General features: G+C 44.8%; 1 protein-coding gene across 2 annotated transcripts; it reads left to right on the forward strand.

Annotated features, from left to right (window-relative positions):
• Positions 1 to 150: 150 nt before the first annotated feature.
• LOC133225771 (solute carrier family 22 member 2-like) lies at positions 151 to 11,428 on the forward strand. Of its 2 annotated transcripts, XM_061378525.1 has the most exons (11): positions 152 to 1,440; positions 3,654 to 3,757; positions 4,859 to 5,013; positions 6,728 to 6,896; positions 7,863 to 7,977; positions 8,070 to 8,176; positions 8,820 to 9,034; positions 9,212 to 9,320; positions 9,494 to 9,606; positions 10,674 to 10,773; positions 11,280 to 11,428. In XM_061378525.1, the coding sequence occupies exons 1-11, from the start codon at positions 1,030 to 1,032 to the stop codon at positions 11,344 to 11,346; spliced, it is 1,665 nt and encodes a 554-aa protein (XP_061234509.1). In that variant the 5' UTR covers positions 152 to 1,029; the 3' UTR covers positions 11,347 to 11,428. The 2 variants fall into 2 exon arrangements, with proteins under 2 accessions (XP_061234510.1, XP_061234509.1); XM_061378526.1 differs by lacking the exons at positions 9,212 to 9,320; positions 9,494 to 9,606 and having other exon boundaries at positions 151 to 1,440.
• The last annotated feature ends 2,310 nt before the right edge of the window (positions 11,429 to 13,738 follow it).

Below are 13,738 nucleotides of genomic sequence, written 5' to 3' on the forward strand. Positions count from 1 at the left end.
CACAGCTGGTTAGGCCACTGTTGCTCTATGGCTGATGGGCAGTTGGATGAGGTGAAGAACTGGTTGTTTCTGTCCCCAGGCCAGAATGGCCTTCTAAGCTGATTTCTTTTCTGGAGTGTATTGAAAGGAGGTGTTAAAAAGACTTGTTTATTTCATTGTTGCCTAAACTTTTCAAGTTGCTTTCTAGACCCTTTTTTGCTTTTTTCCCGTCTTTAAAATGTTGCCTTCACGTTTTTCTTTGATAGAAGCAGCTGTTGTCAGCAAAAGATGGTGGAGTAGCTGGTGTCTATATCCATAGGCAGCACTAAGCACCACTGGAGCCTGATATAACTGGATTTATTTTGGGCACCCCAAAAGCTATTCCTAGTGCCTAATTCTGCACTGAATGCTTTTCATCAGTGCAAAAATATGGTTGAGGGAAAACTGGGTTCCCTGGTATAGGTGGGGAGAGCTTTTCCTTGGAAAAAGAGGAGTGTGGAGAGTAAGGGCTGAGACCCACATGATACTGAAGTTTGCAGAAAGTTTTCCTTTACTCTCTCATAGCTCAAACTAAACACTTGCCTTTCACAGTGTACTTACCTATTCTTTATAGAGCCTGGTTAATAAGCCTTGCTCGCATGTGGTGCGCAGCAGCTGCTACACTAAACTTGTATATTGCTGGTATGTTGGAGTTTTCCATCTGTGCTTGCTCCTTAAATTGCCTCTTACTGGGGGAGCTGCCTTGCCTAATAAAAAAACCCAACCTAAAGTGCTGTGGCTGTTAGGGGCTTTTCTAGAGGAAAAGAACATATATGCACTCTGATTAGGGGTTAAATGCTAATTCGCCTGGGTGAATTAAGGTCTGATTTCAAATGAAACCTAAAAAATAAAGCTTGCAACATGTAGTTTAATAATTTATGGAGTTACTCTTGACTTTTGGTCAAATGTCTTCGTTACTTAAACAGCTTTGCTGCCAACTAAATTTATCAGTGCTGCAGAGAGGACCTAGATGAGTTTTGGTTTTCTTTTTGATGTGGTTTTGATGATAAAATGCCAACCCTCGATGACATTTTAGAGCATGTTGGAGAATTCGACAAGTTCCAGAAGCAGACCTTCTTTGTCCTGTGTTTGCTTTCTGCTGCCTTCACCCCGGTCTATGTGGGTGTTGTCTTCTTTGGGTTCATCCCCGAGCACCGCTGCTTCAGCCCCGGCGTCGCAGAGCTGAGCCAGCGCTGTGGCTGGAGCCTGGAGGAGCAGCTCAATCACACAGTGCCCGAGTGGGGTGGCCACGGAGCCAGTTTCAGCAGCCGCTGCAGGAGGTATGAGGTGGACTGGAACTCAACGGGTGTCAGCTGCACCGACCCCCTCGGCAGCCTTGGGGGCAACCGGAGCACCATCCCTCTGGGGCCCTGCCGTCATGGCTGGGTCTACGACTCCCCAGGGACCTCTCTTGTGACTGAGGTAAAACCAAACACCTTTCCCAGCCCCTCTATTACAGATAAGTGGAGGGATGTGGGAGAGGGTTGGTGTAGCCTTGGCTTGTTAAAAGGCTCCTGCTTACCTGGATGAGGGATCCTCTCTCACTGTGAACTTGCGCTTTGTGCTTTGCAACCGTCTTCCCTCTATTCTCACTGTGAAGCGTTAGCTTGGCTGCTCAGGAGGCTTATATCTCCCACTGGGGAGCACAGAGTATTTCAGCAAATAAACCCTCAGGCAGATAAAGTCCAGTTCTGAATGAAACTGCTGCCACATGAGAGAGAGGTCCAATTGGTGGAGGTGTGTAAACAGTGCCTGGGAAAGAGCAGCAGCTTGCAGCACTGCAAACAAAACCTGCTGATCCTCGAGCGGGCACACTGCACAGACCTCCCTCCTGATCTTCCTGCGATCCACACCCAGATGGGAAAATCTTGATGTCTTTCCTTTTTCTTTAAGGAACAAAGACTTTTAAAGTTGGTTTAAAACACACTGGAATGGCAATAGGCGGTGGGGTGGGGGGGGGGTAATAGCTTCCCAAAATGAAGTATCTTAAGACAGGAATAAACTGCAGAAAAGCTGATGGCTGGTTTGTGTTCTCAGAAGATGTGTGAATAAACTGAAAATGGTACTTCAGCTCCGTAAAGCACCCAACCCCCTGAAGTACTCTGAAAATAAATCAGTATCTGGGATGAAAAATTTGATTGTGTGATAGAAAGTTCCACCAAATTTTTAGGGATGGTGGAAGTCAGGATTCTTTCCCCCGTACATCTAACACAAACACAGGAGCAGGTAAATTCTGTGCTATAGCAGCTTCAGTATTTGCAGCTTTGTAAGAGGCTGGAGCTACGTTTTTGTTGTTGTACTCTGAGTGCACTTCTCTCAGCCAAGAATGGACTGGGTGATACTAAAGTGAGGAGGTTGGACACCTCAAACAGAGGGTGACTCAGGACACACAAAGCGCCAGGCATATCTTGCTGCAAAATGCTTGAGCAGATGCTGTGATCCAGATGCCCCCACCACGAATCTCCTGAGAATCTCCTGAGATTACGGGAAGCTGAAAACTTGCAGTCCGTGTGGATTTGTGTTCTCAGATCAGTTGTCTTCCCTTTTCTTCTGAAGGGGTGCAAGGTCACTCCTGTGGGCTGCTTCTTCCACAGGATAGCCAGGAACATCACGTGCCTCTGCAGTTTGGCAGTGTGTTTTTGGTTATAACCGCCTCTGTAAAGGCTCTCAGGCTCTGTTATATTGTCCCTTTCTGTGACACCTAGGCAACAGAAAGGATAGGGCAGAGTAAAACATGTTACTTTGCCTGAAGCTAAAATTTTACCCATGGAAGAATATTCCTTACGGGAAGGCCCACAGAGCATCAGGAGGAATATTTGGTTTTATGTTGATGCATAGCTTTAAATGAACCCAGCTACCAGCAGAGTGGGAAAGGATTCTCAGTCATGTTAGGACAGTTTTTTGAAGTGACTTATTCAGTAGTTTTTATGTGTATCAACAGCTGAGATATGAGAACTAAGGCTAGATAGCAAATACGTATGGGTATCCATGTGGTATAAGGCTTGGCTCTGGGTACAAAATACCTGGTCTCCAGACATGTTAGACTGTAGAAAACCTAGTTGAGCAGGTTGAGCAGCAGGCCAGAGCAGAGAGAAAATGCTGCAGCCTCAGGGGCAGATGCAGATCCCTCCTCCCACCCTCCTTCTGGGAGCCAGTGAGTGCTCCAAGGGAAGTGGGACAAGGCACGTCTAGGGTACTTTCTGTGCAGTCCTGAAGGGTCTGCAGGGACTGCTGTTGTTTATGAGGGTATGAGGCAACCAGAACTGCTTAGGAAGGTTCACAGTCACCTACAAAAAAAGCTGTTTGCAAAGCCCAGGGTGATCATCAGGTCCATGCTGGTTTGATCAACAAGGCCTACCTAGCACAAGTTAGGGTCCTGATCTTGACAGGTAATAATAATTCACTTCTGTTCCTTCCAGTAATGAGAGATGAGGCACAAATGGGAGATACCGATAACTGCTGAAGGGCTCGATCCTGTTTTAAATGTTGGACACGTATCTAAGTAGGATATCTGGGTGCTGATAAAATGGGCTTTGACCCAGAAACAAGCTTAAATCTTTAACTGAAGATGACCCATGGATGTGAGCCAGCTCTTCATTTCCCTCTCTTGCTTCTAACTGTGGTTGCTCCTTCAGTTTAACCTGGTGTGTGAGGACTCCTGGAAGCTGGACCTCTTTCAGTCTTCTGTGAATGCTGGGTTTTTTATTGGCTCCATGAACATTGGATACATAGCAGACAGGTATGTGTGGGCTTGCAGCAAAACCCTCTGACCTCCCTTATCAGCAGCATTCAGCAGCTAGGCTTAGGTGAAGGCAGAGAAAACTTGTGCAACTGCTGTCCTCTCTGTTCCTCTCAAAACAAGGCAAGCTGCCTGGTGTTCAGTCACAGCATGAGGAGCAAATAACACTGCCTCTTAGGTCATACATGGTGGTTTACATGGATCTCTTGTCTGGAGAGTCCTGCAGAGCCTGCAGGACTACTTTGGGATCACACTCCCCAAGCTCCCTATCATGCCACATCAGAGCCATGGGCTGTTAACTGAAGGCAGGAAGCACTTGTTTGGAGCCCACAGTTGATCTGTCACACTCTGTGTGGCTGCAGCATAAAACCAGCTTGCTTTCTTTGGACAGACTTAGAAATAGCAGACACAGATAAGTACAGCAGCATCTGTTTAAATCTGTACAGTTTAAAAGCAGAAATCCCCATGTCCTGGCATCTTTAGCTCCCTCTTCTGAGACAGCAGAGACAGCTGTTGCAGCCCAGGCAGATGGTGCTAAAAACAAACAAATGACAGTATCTGATGGCAAATTTTCCGCCTTATTCCACTCCTGCCTAGGCCACAGCAGGCACCAAGTTGCTCCAGCTGTGGAATGCAGCCCACTGCAGGCAACAACATCCATACATACTAGATTATTTTGGAGATGAAGACTGTGGTATAAAAATGTGTTAAATCTGTGGTATGCAGACATCTAATCACAGTATTAACCCATACTTATTTTTCACCTCCATAATATAAAAAAAAAAACAAAAACAGATTACTAATCTGCCTGTTCTAAAAGTCAGGGATAAAAGTCACAGTCCAAATATATGTAAATATGGGACTATTGTACTTAAGGATATTTTTCGCTTTCCTGGAAGCCTTTGTGGAACTTTGTGGAATTAGCACAGTAAGCATTCAGGGAATAGAAAAGCAGATAAGTGAGTAGTAGGTTAAGAGTAAACATCCAGTATGTACTTACCCCTTGTATAGGGATCTATTTATTGGATTTTGTAAGATGTACAGAGCTTTTAGTAGTTTAAAACTAGTGGTTTGCTTTACACATACTATCTTCCAATCCAGGTTTGGCCGTAAATTTTGCCTCATAACTACAATTCTTGCGAACGTTGTCTTTGGAATCCTTCTGGTCTTTGTGCCCACCTACCTGTGGATAGTCATCATCCGTTTTTTCCAAGGGCTGGTCAGTAAGGGCTGCTGGACCACCGGCTACATCCTGGGTAAGTTCAGACCTTTTCCCAGGAGCAAGGCTGACTGCAGAAGATGGAGAAGAAAACCCCTAATCTCTCCCCCCCCCAAAACCCAAACCAAACCAAAGACACACCAACATAATCCTGAACAAAGCCATTTTTAAATGCCTCCCATGCTCTTTTATCAAGGAGTTTTCTCCCTCTTTGACTTCTCAGAGTTGTTTCAAGCCTTCTCCAGCCCAGTCACCCATGGCATGATGACAGAGGAGTCCACCAAAAAAGCAGGCAGAGGATGGGGAAAATTAGAGGCATTTTTATGACATAAAGAGCATTAAAGGGCAAACGGAGGCTTCACAGCACAAAAATAACCGAAGAACAGCATGTACTTGCTGAGAAAAAGACAAGCTGTTTGGGTATCCATGCACTTGTCTGAGTGGAGGCCAGCCTCGGGGATTGCAAATTAATGTGAGGAGCCAGGCTGTACTGATGCTTCTCCCAGTGGCTTAATACTGGCAGCAGTTGGTGGTGAAGCACGGGTTGAGGCCAGCTCAGGACCACTTCCTGGTGTAGCTGCGTGGGACTTCTCTGGTGTGGAATTCAGGCTCTTGTCAAAAACAGCCCACACCAAGCGATCACCAAAGCAGCAAATTAAATTCTTTGAATGCTGCCCAATAGAGCCTTCTCTAGATTAGCTCCGAGTGATCCTGTTCACTGTGGTAGTGGTAAGAATGTAAAGGTCGACACTGTAAAAGTCTATTAGGTCTTCTAGCAGGGACATCTTGCAAATGCAGTTATCCAGCTGTCTGGTCTAAATAAAACAAAAACATCTAGCCCCCAGTCCAGACTGTCTCCTGCCAAGACACGATTGTTCCTTCCTGTGCATATTCTAGATGCTTGCTGGGCCTCTTAAATCTTTTTTACTGGCATAAATGAAATCTTCATCACCTCTTCTGGGGAACTTTATGCCATTTTAGAGTACAATATCCCTTTTGGGACAATGACTGGCCTTATCCTGATATTTTCCCTCAGTTATACCTTGTTACTTCTATATTTTTCCTTGAAAATCTCTCATGAGAGGTGTCACCCAGAATCATCCCCAAAACCCTTTTAAACTTTAATTCTTTCCCTAAGGATAAGCCAATACTGAATGCCCAGGGAAGGGTACAAGAACAGAGCAACCTGTTATTGCACTCTCCTGGGACTCTGGTCCAGATGCAAAATTCTGAGTATGCTTGTGCCTGCCTACTTTTAGCCCTGTATCAGTCAGAATTAACCAATGGGTCTATCCTGTGATGTGCAGCTGCAAAGTGCAGATGCCATCCTGTGGTACAGGCATACCTTATACACTTGCAGTGTAATGCAGGCTGAAAGGCTGCACTTCAAAACCAAAATAATCGGTCTTATTGTGTTGGAGACATTATGTAGGATAGTGTTAGACAAAATCCATCTGTACACTTTGATGTATGTTTGAATTACTCAGATTTCCATGACAGAGGTCAGTACTGGATGCTGGTGTAAGAGCAGGAGCAGTGTTTTCTCCTCTGTTGGTGTTTGGGTGACAGAAAAGCAAACCTGCCTCTGTGAGCACCAGGGGATTTTGTCCAGAGGCTTTATGCCAGGAAGCTCAGGATTACCAACACAGCTTCTTCAGGGCATTAATGCAGCATTGGTCTTCCAAAGTCCCTGCAGGGCAAGTTACTCCTGTGCTGAGCAGTCATTCACCTATGTCTGTGCATGTTTGCAGCAACAGAAGTCGTTGGTCCGAAGTACCGGAGGACGGTGGGCATCCTCTACCAGATGGCCTTCTCCATTGGGCTCCTGGTCTTTGATGCCATTGCTTATGCCATCTCTCACTGGCGGTGGCTGCAGTTCACTGTCACCCTGCCAAGTTCCTTCTTCCTGCTCTACTACTGGTAAACGGGCTTTTGTTTTACCCCTGCCCACAACCTGAAAACCAGCTTCTCTTGCCACCCCAGGCTTGATATGGAGGTAGATTTGGCACCGCTTTTGGTTGTGAGCACCTCTTAGTGCAAAGAGGAGGTTCACAGCAAAAAGGAGAGGGACACAGAACTCTCTCAACTGAGATTTCAGTGTGTCCTAGCCTGTGCACCACACCTGACTTGTGTTTAAAGACCACTTTGAAAGCAACTTGTGGAGAGTGGTTTAAAATCATTTATTACCTTTATTAAGCATTTCATAAAGGGAAAGAAATGCCTTGGCACAATGTACACACTAAAAAATTGGTTATTGAGGGATTGTTGAATGCTGACATAACTGTAAGAGGTTACGTTTACATGTTCTTTTAAGAAAAAAACTGGAAGCTTTTTGTGGTCTAACCAGAAGAAGACACATGGGTTCACTTTCATTTTGGATTCTTTCCTCTCTCTTTAATTGATATTTTTCAGTTTGAGTGCTTTGGATTTGAGAATTTGTCTGGCTGGGTTGAGAGGTGAGGAATAATAGAAAGAGATTTGTTGTTTTCCTTTCTTGGTATTTGTGAATTGGTAAGCCAGTTCTAGCTTGCTTGCTTGCTTCTTCTTAACTTGTGATGGCATAACTGGAAAATGTCTCCCTAAGAGGAGCCAGTTTATGGTAAACATGCTGAATAAAATGATACTGCTACTCTCACTTAAAGCTCTTTCCTATCTTTAGTAAACTCATATCTAAACCCACTACCCCAACTGCTCCTCTTCCCACTTCAACAGTGGGATATACAACTTTTCCTGATGGGGTGCAGGGGGCAGGAACACACACAAAAAACAACCAACCAAAAATCTACCTGTCTCTCTTCATCCAAAGCACTCTCTCCAGTCTCCATACATGGGAGCACTCTCTGGGCTTTTTATGTTGGTATATAATGTCATCCACTTGCATTGTAGGTGCCTCCCAGAGTCTCCCAGGTGGCTGATATCTCAAGGAAAAAATGACAAAGCCATGAAAATTGTCAGTAATATGGCTAAGACAAATCAGAAAAAGATGCCTTCCCATTTTGTGGTGAGCTCGGGGTTAGCTTGTGCATGTAAGTAAGCATCACTGTAGTTCCTTGCAGTAGACACTTACAGTACTTTGTGCTGACTCTTCTACAGGATATTAAATTTGAAGAGGATGATGGTGGAAAGCAGAGTCCTTCCTTCTTTGACCTTGTCAGGACACCACAGATGAGAAGAAACACATTCATTTTGATGTACAACTGGTAAGATGATAATGATGGAGAACTATCCGTGAAGCTGTGGTTTTGAGGGCTCCAGCAGGATACAAACCTCTGTTCTTCAGCTGACTAAACTTCAGTTCATTTTAAGCCCTGCTGGTAACTCAGCACCACACAGCCATTTGCTCACCCTTCTCCCTTCCCCCTACCCCAGGTGGGATGGGGAGGAGCATCAAAAGAATGCAAACCCCAGGGACTGAGATAAGAACAGTTTAATAACTAAAGTACAACACACTGCTGCTGCTATGACTACTACTACTAATGATAAGGGAAATAACAAGGGGAAAGAATATAAAACTAACAGGAAAAAGGGAAAAACCCAATAAATGCAAGTGATGCACAATACAATTGCTCACCTCTCGCTGACCAATACTTTTGGGTCAGGTGTCCTGTCTCTGCTTCCTCCCTTCTTCCCGTGCCCCTCCTCACTGGCAGAGCTTGAGACTGAAATGTCCTTCGTTGGAGTAAGCATTACTTAGCAATAACTAAAACACTGATGTGTTGTCAGCACTCTTTTCAGGCTAAAGCCAAAAGACAACACTGCACCAGCTACTAAGAAGGAAAAAATAATAACTGCTATAGCTGAAACCAGGACACTAACAAAGCCAGGATGTTCTTCTCCACCTAGGTTCACAAGCTCAGTCCTCTACCAGGGGCTTATCATGCACATGGGAGTAGCTGCTGGGAACATGTACCTGGATTTCCTCTATTCTGCGCTTGTTGAGTTCCCAGCTGCCTTCATCATCATCATCACCATTGACCGCATTGGGCGACGCTACCCCTGGGCTGTGGCCAACACTGTGGCTGGGCTTGCCTGCCTTGTCACAGCCCTGATCCCAGAGGGTGAGTCACCTGTGTGAGGCTGTGTGAGGGTTCCCATTCCTGCATTCACACAGGTGAAACAAGGCCCCTTAAAAATATAAAGTGACATGGGATCAGAGGTCCCCTTAAAATAACATTGGTGTATTGATACCCTATGTTGGGATACTTTTAGGTGTGCTGAGTGCATTTTCTCTGCAGACATACATTGGCTAAAGGTGATTGCTGCTTGCATCGGGAGAATGGGAATCACAATGGCTTTTGAAATGGTTTGCTTTGTAAACATCGAACTGTATCCGACGTACATCAGGTAGGGGCATCCTCCTCCCCATTGGCATTTGCTCTGGAAAAGTAGAGAAAATAAGGGTGGATAAAGTCCCACGTAGTGCTTGTATTTGCCCTGTGTAGGGGTCAGAGTTGTAATCCATCCCATTCCATCTGCAGTACTCTGATACTAACATGATCCCTTTGCTGTTGAACCAGGAACCTCGGGGTGATGGTCTGCTCCTCCTTGTGTGATGTTGGTGGAGTCATCGTCCCATTCATTGTGTACAGACTGGTGGAAGTGTGGCACGATCTGCCACTCATAGTATTTAGTAAGTGCCACCTTACCTCCTTGTTGGCCACTTCTGGGGTGCCACAGTGGGTCCCAAGTTTCAAAGGGAGGAAGAAGCCACTTAAGGCAGTTGCTCCAAGTTCAGCAGAAGCTCCTTGCTGTCTGTGCAAGCCACAGTCTCAGTTCATAACAACCTGAATCCTGTTTATGCATTCATGTCTCCTTTGCCCTTATTATTTTTCCTTGCATTTTAAAGGAAATTAGAAGTGAATAGAGGTTGGACAGATGGCAAAGAATTGAGAAGCATTTTGATGAGATTAATATTTGATGGATTCAAATGTGATGAATTACAGCTCTTCTGCAAGGCATATGGTTTCAGTCCAGGAGCCAAAACCTAGAATTTCACATCACTGCCTGTTTAATGGTATATAAGTGTGCCTTTTCTCCTCCTGCTTTTCTGACAGTGTGTTAGCTGGCTGTTCTTGAGCTTTTAAGAAAGAGGTTGGTAAATAGATGGAAGATAAGTGTTTTCAGACTAGTGGCTTGAACTGTCTGGTCAGGATCTGCAGAACTGTTCTGAATCTTTAGATCAGCACACTATTTATACAGAAATGTCTTGAATGGCAATATGCAGTTTTTAACAGACAGGACACCTAGGAGGGTGCTTAGTAGATTTAAAATATGGATGCCAAATATGTACAAAGTGGGTAAAAAATTATCAATGGGAAAGATAATCACATTGTGTAGGAGATAATACATTTTCCATGTATTTTCTAATCTCATGTGAATGGCAGAAACACTGAATCCGTTTCCTGGAACACTCACATTAGAAAAGGTTTTCTCAGTAAAGGAGGGCTTGTCTGTCCAGTCTGAGATGCCCTAGTTCAGTGCATAACTTGAAACTGAACTTGGCTTATTGCTATCTCCATGTGGCAGCCGCATCCTTTGGAGGTGGCACGTCAGTTTTGCATATAGAGCCTTGAGGTGCATGTCTTGTAGAAGGAGGAAATAAAATGCCATTCACAAGTCCTTTGTGTCAGACAGTAGAAAGTGTTGTATATGTTGGTATATGCTAACAAGCTCTTTGTGCATCTGTTTGATTTGAAGCTGTGCTTGGTTTGATTGCTGGTGGATTGGTGTTGCTTCTACCTGAAACTAAAGGAAGAGTTTTGCCTGAGACTGTTGAAGACGTTGAAAACTTTCACAGGTGAGTCACAGTGATGAATGCCTAGCAGATTTCACTTGAAATGGTGAAAAATCCCCGTCCAGAGCTCCCTGGGGAAACCCAGGGTTACTTGGCTGCCTCCGGTGTTTCCAAGAAGCTGCTAGTTAGTTCCCGGACTCTTCCTGGAGAGGTTTTGTACTCTTTATCATTTGTCTACCTGGGCATGTGAAAACAAGTAGCGTACCCTTTACTGGCCTGTGAATAACAGCAAGAGCACTAGTCTCTCAAACCTGCTGCAACACTATTAAGGACAACTTCATTTGTCCTTAAAAAAAACTAATAGTGGAACAGAAAAAGGGCAGTTTTGATAGCAGCTTACTTGTGTGGTAGTTGAAGCACCACTATCTACTGAGGAGCCAAAGCAAACCTAGAAGATTAGGTGCTCATTTTCTCTGGGGCAGAGCCAGAGCAAGGGAAGCACTTGAAGTTAGGTGCTTACTGAACACTTGCATTTCTGGTTTGCTGCTCATGTCTTGTTATTCTTTCAGGCAAAGTGCTCCAAAGGCCAAAAAAATCTATCTCCATGTCCAAACGTCAGAAGTAGCAGACGACTGAAGAAGGCTTAACTCTTCCTGGACAGGCTGCTTCAGGGCACTAGCCTAGAAAGGCAAATTGCAACATAAATACTCTCTAAAAAGTCTTGCCTCATTTTTGTGTCTCCCCTCCCTGTCTATTCTTTATTATACAATGTCTAGGGGTTTCTGATGGGATTGTTCCTATTACTGCATAGCTGCTTCCCTCTCTGATAAATATTGTTTAGGACTGGGAAATTTCTGGACTGGCTGTGTGTGGTCCTCAACATGGGGACATATCTTAGCAGCTGGGGGATGATGGAATCCATCCCCACAGAACTTGTCTTGCTAAATAGGATCGTCGTAGTGGATAATCTATGTATTTTTTTTTACCGGTTCTGCACTTTGGGGAGCATTAGGGACAGAACTGGGTCTGCCGGGAAACAGCCAACACCTTTCACAAATTTCCTAGTCCATCCCATTAAGCAGCACTAACAGATCTGGAGTTGCAGAGGAAAAAAGCACAACAGTGTTGGGGCTGTCCTTCACTGTTCATGTTGCTGGTCCCCCGCACTGCTCTAAAACGCTGTTTTTTATTAAAGGTGCTGTAAGCAGTGCACAAGCTACTGCTGCCTGTTGATGATCACCTTCAGGGAGAGAGTTCCCAGCTGTGCAAAGTGTCGCTGGAATCTTTCAGGCAAGGTGAAATTAACCCAGGATTGCTTCCCAGTGTGGTGGTACAGTGACCTTGCCCTTGCTTTCAACTGGCCTGAGCCTCAGTTAATGTTCAGTGTTGCTGTGAGGGCCTCAAGGGCAGGGAAGCATATTATCCAGTGAAGCAGGGCCATGACAAGGTCGCTCTGAGATGAGACAGATTGGGAATTGTGTGACTTTGGCCCAGGCAGTTGCAAAACCAGTATTTGCTTCAGGGTCAGAGAGGAACAAGCTGGTCCTGAGGTGGGGAAGAGGGACAGCAGGGATATAATTATTTGTCCTGTGGAGCTGGTGTTCTGCTATGGTTGCAGAGATGTCTCTGCTCTGCAAAAAAAGAAATCTGCCAGAACAGCTGTCTTTATTGTAGTTCATTGATTCATAGAATCATAGATACAAAACTGTTGGGTTGAAATCTGCAGAAAGAAAATGGAGAGGTGGCATGAAGTCAAGCCCTTGAACAGAGGGAACAGAAAAATGCCAGATCTCAGCTGATGTTGTCTATAAGCTTGTGGAAACTTGGGCCATAAATGCCTGCATGTAAGAAAAGTGCAGTTTGCAGTACATAGCACAGTGTCCTTGTCTGCTTTTGTTACACACAGTTCCTAAAAAACTGGAAGGCACAAGTGGGGGTCAGTCCTGATGCTGAACAGCGGGTTCCTGTGTGGCAAACCAAAGGGTTTGAAGAGACTGGAGATTTGATGGTCCCTGTCCCCTTCTCTATTCATTTTAGAATCATAGAATGGTTTGGGTTGGAAAGGACCTGAAGATCACCTAGTTCCAACCCCTGTGACACGGGCAGGGACACCTCACACTAGACCATGCTGCCCAAGACTGTCCAACCTGACCTTGAACACTTGAGTCAGAGTCTCTACTTGCTCCCCCTTCACAACATTTTTCATCTCAGGGGAAGCTCAGTGGACTCCCCTGCCTTACTTTGTCAGGTCGTTGTGTACTTCTGGTTAATGACTTAGCTAGTGAGTTCCAGAAATGCTCTGACAGCCCATCTTTCAAAGCTGCACTTGCTTTTTAATGGGGATCTTGTTTGATAACTGTGATCTTTACCCATTTTCTCATCAATTTTGCCTGACTGTTGAGGTCTTCTTGATAAGGGTTTTGTACATCCCTGTTCCTTTTAATTCCCTGTATCACTGTGACTAACTGATAGTCAGAAATAAATTGTTTCCAAAAGAAACAAGCTTACTGGAATACTGGAAAAGCATCTGTTTCTAGCTGACAGAGTTATATATTCAGTTAGAAATATGATTTATAAAAAACATTAAATTAGTTAATGTCCACTTACAAAAATAGCATAATAAATGCCAGCCAAAATAAATGTCTTCTGTTCTTCACAATAACATCCCATTGCTCAAACTTTCCTCCTGTCATAAGCCTCATACACAGACAGTTTTGACTTGCCTTGAAGTCGAGTCCAAGAGAGCCTCATCAGACCATGAGAGGAGCCCTCTCCTACAAAGGTCCTTTCCCAGTGCCCGGCTCAGAATGGCAGAAGTGCAATGCTGCGTGGTAGCACTGACACCAGGAGCTCTCTAGGGACACAGGGCTGCCGTTTCCAAGGCGCCTCTGACTCCTGAATGTTAAAATTGGCACCTGATCTGTGGCCAGAGACTGATCAAGTACATGAGTAGTAGGTCTAATTCCTTAGAGAGAAACATGTTTGGAAAGAGCTTATGAAACCTTCCCTGGGGAACCTGAAATGTTTG

This window comes from Neopsephotus bourkii, unplaced genomic scaffold (genome assembly GCF_033783945.1).
Source record: "Neopsephotus bourkii isolate Nb327-2 ecotype Australia unplaced genomic scaffold, CSIRO-AGI_Nbou_v1 NB_1767, whole genome shotgun sequence".
In the NCBI taxonomy this organism is placed as follows: Eukaryota; Metazoa; Chordata; class Aves; order Psittaciformes; family Psittacidae; genus Neopsephotus; species Neopsephotus bourkii.

Excerpts from the sequence above, each read along its gene's own strand:
- LOC133225771 (XM_061378525.1), top strand. The coding sequence starts at position 1,030 with ATGCCAACCCTCGATGACATTTTAGAGCATGTTGGAGAATTCGACAAG. Across the intron at positions 8,177-8,819 it reads TTCATTTTGATGTACAACTG|GTTCACAAGCTCAGTCCTCT; the intron begins GTAAGATGATAA and ends TTCTCCACCTAG. Across the intron at positions 9,607-10,673 it reads TCTGCCACTCATAGTATTTA|CTGTGCTTGGTTTGATTGCT; the intron begins GTAAGTGCCACC and ends TTTGATTTGAAG.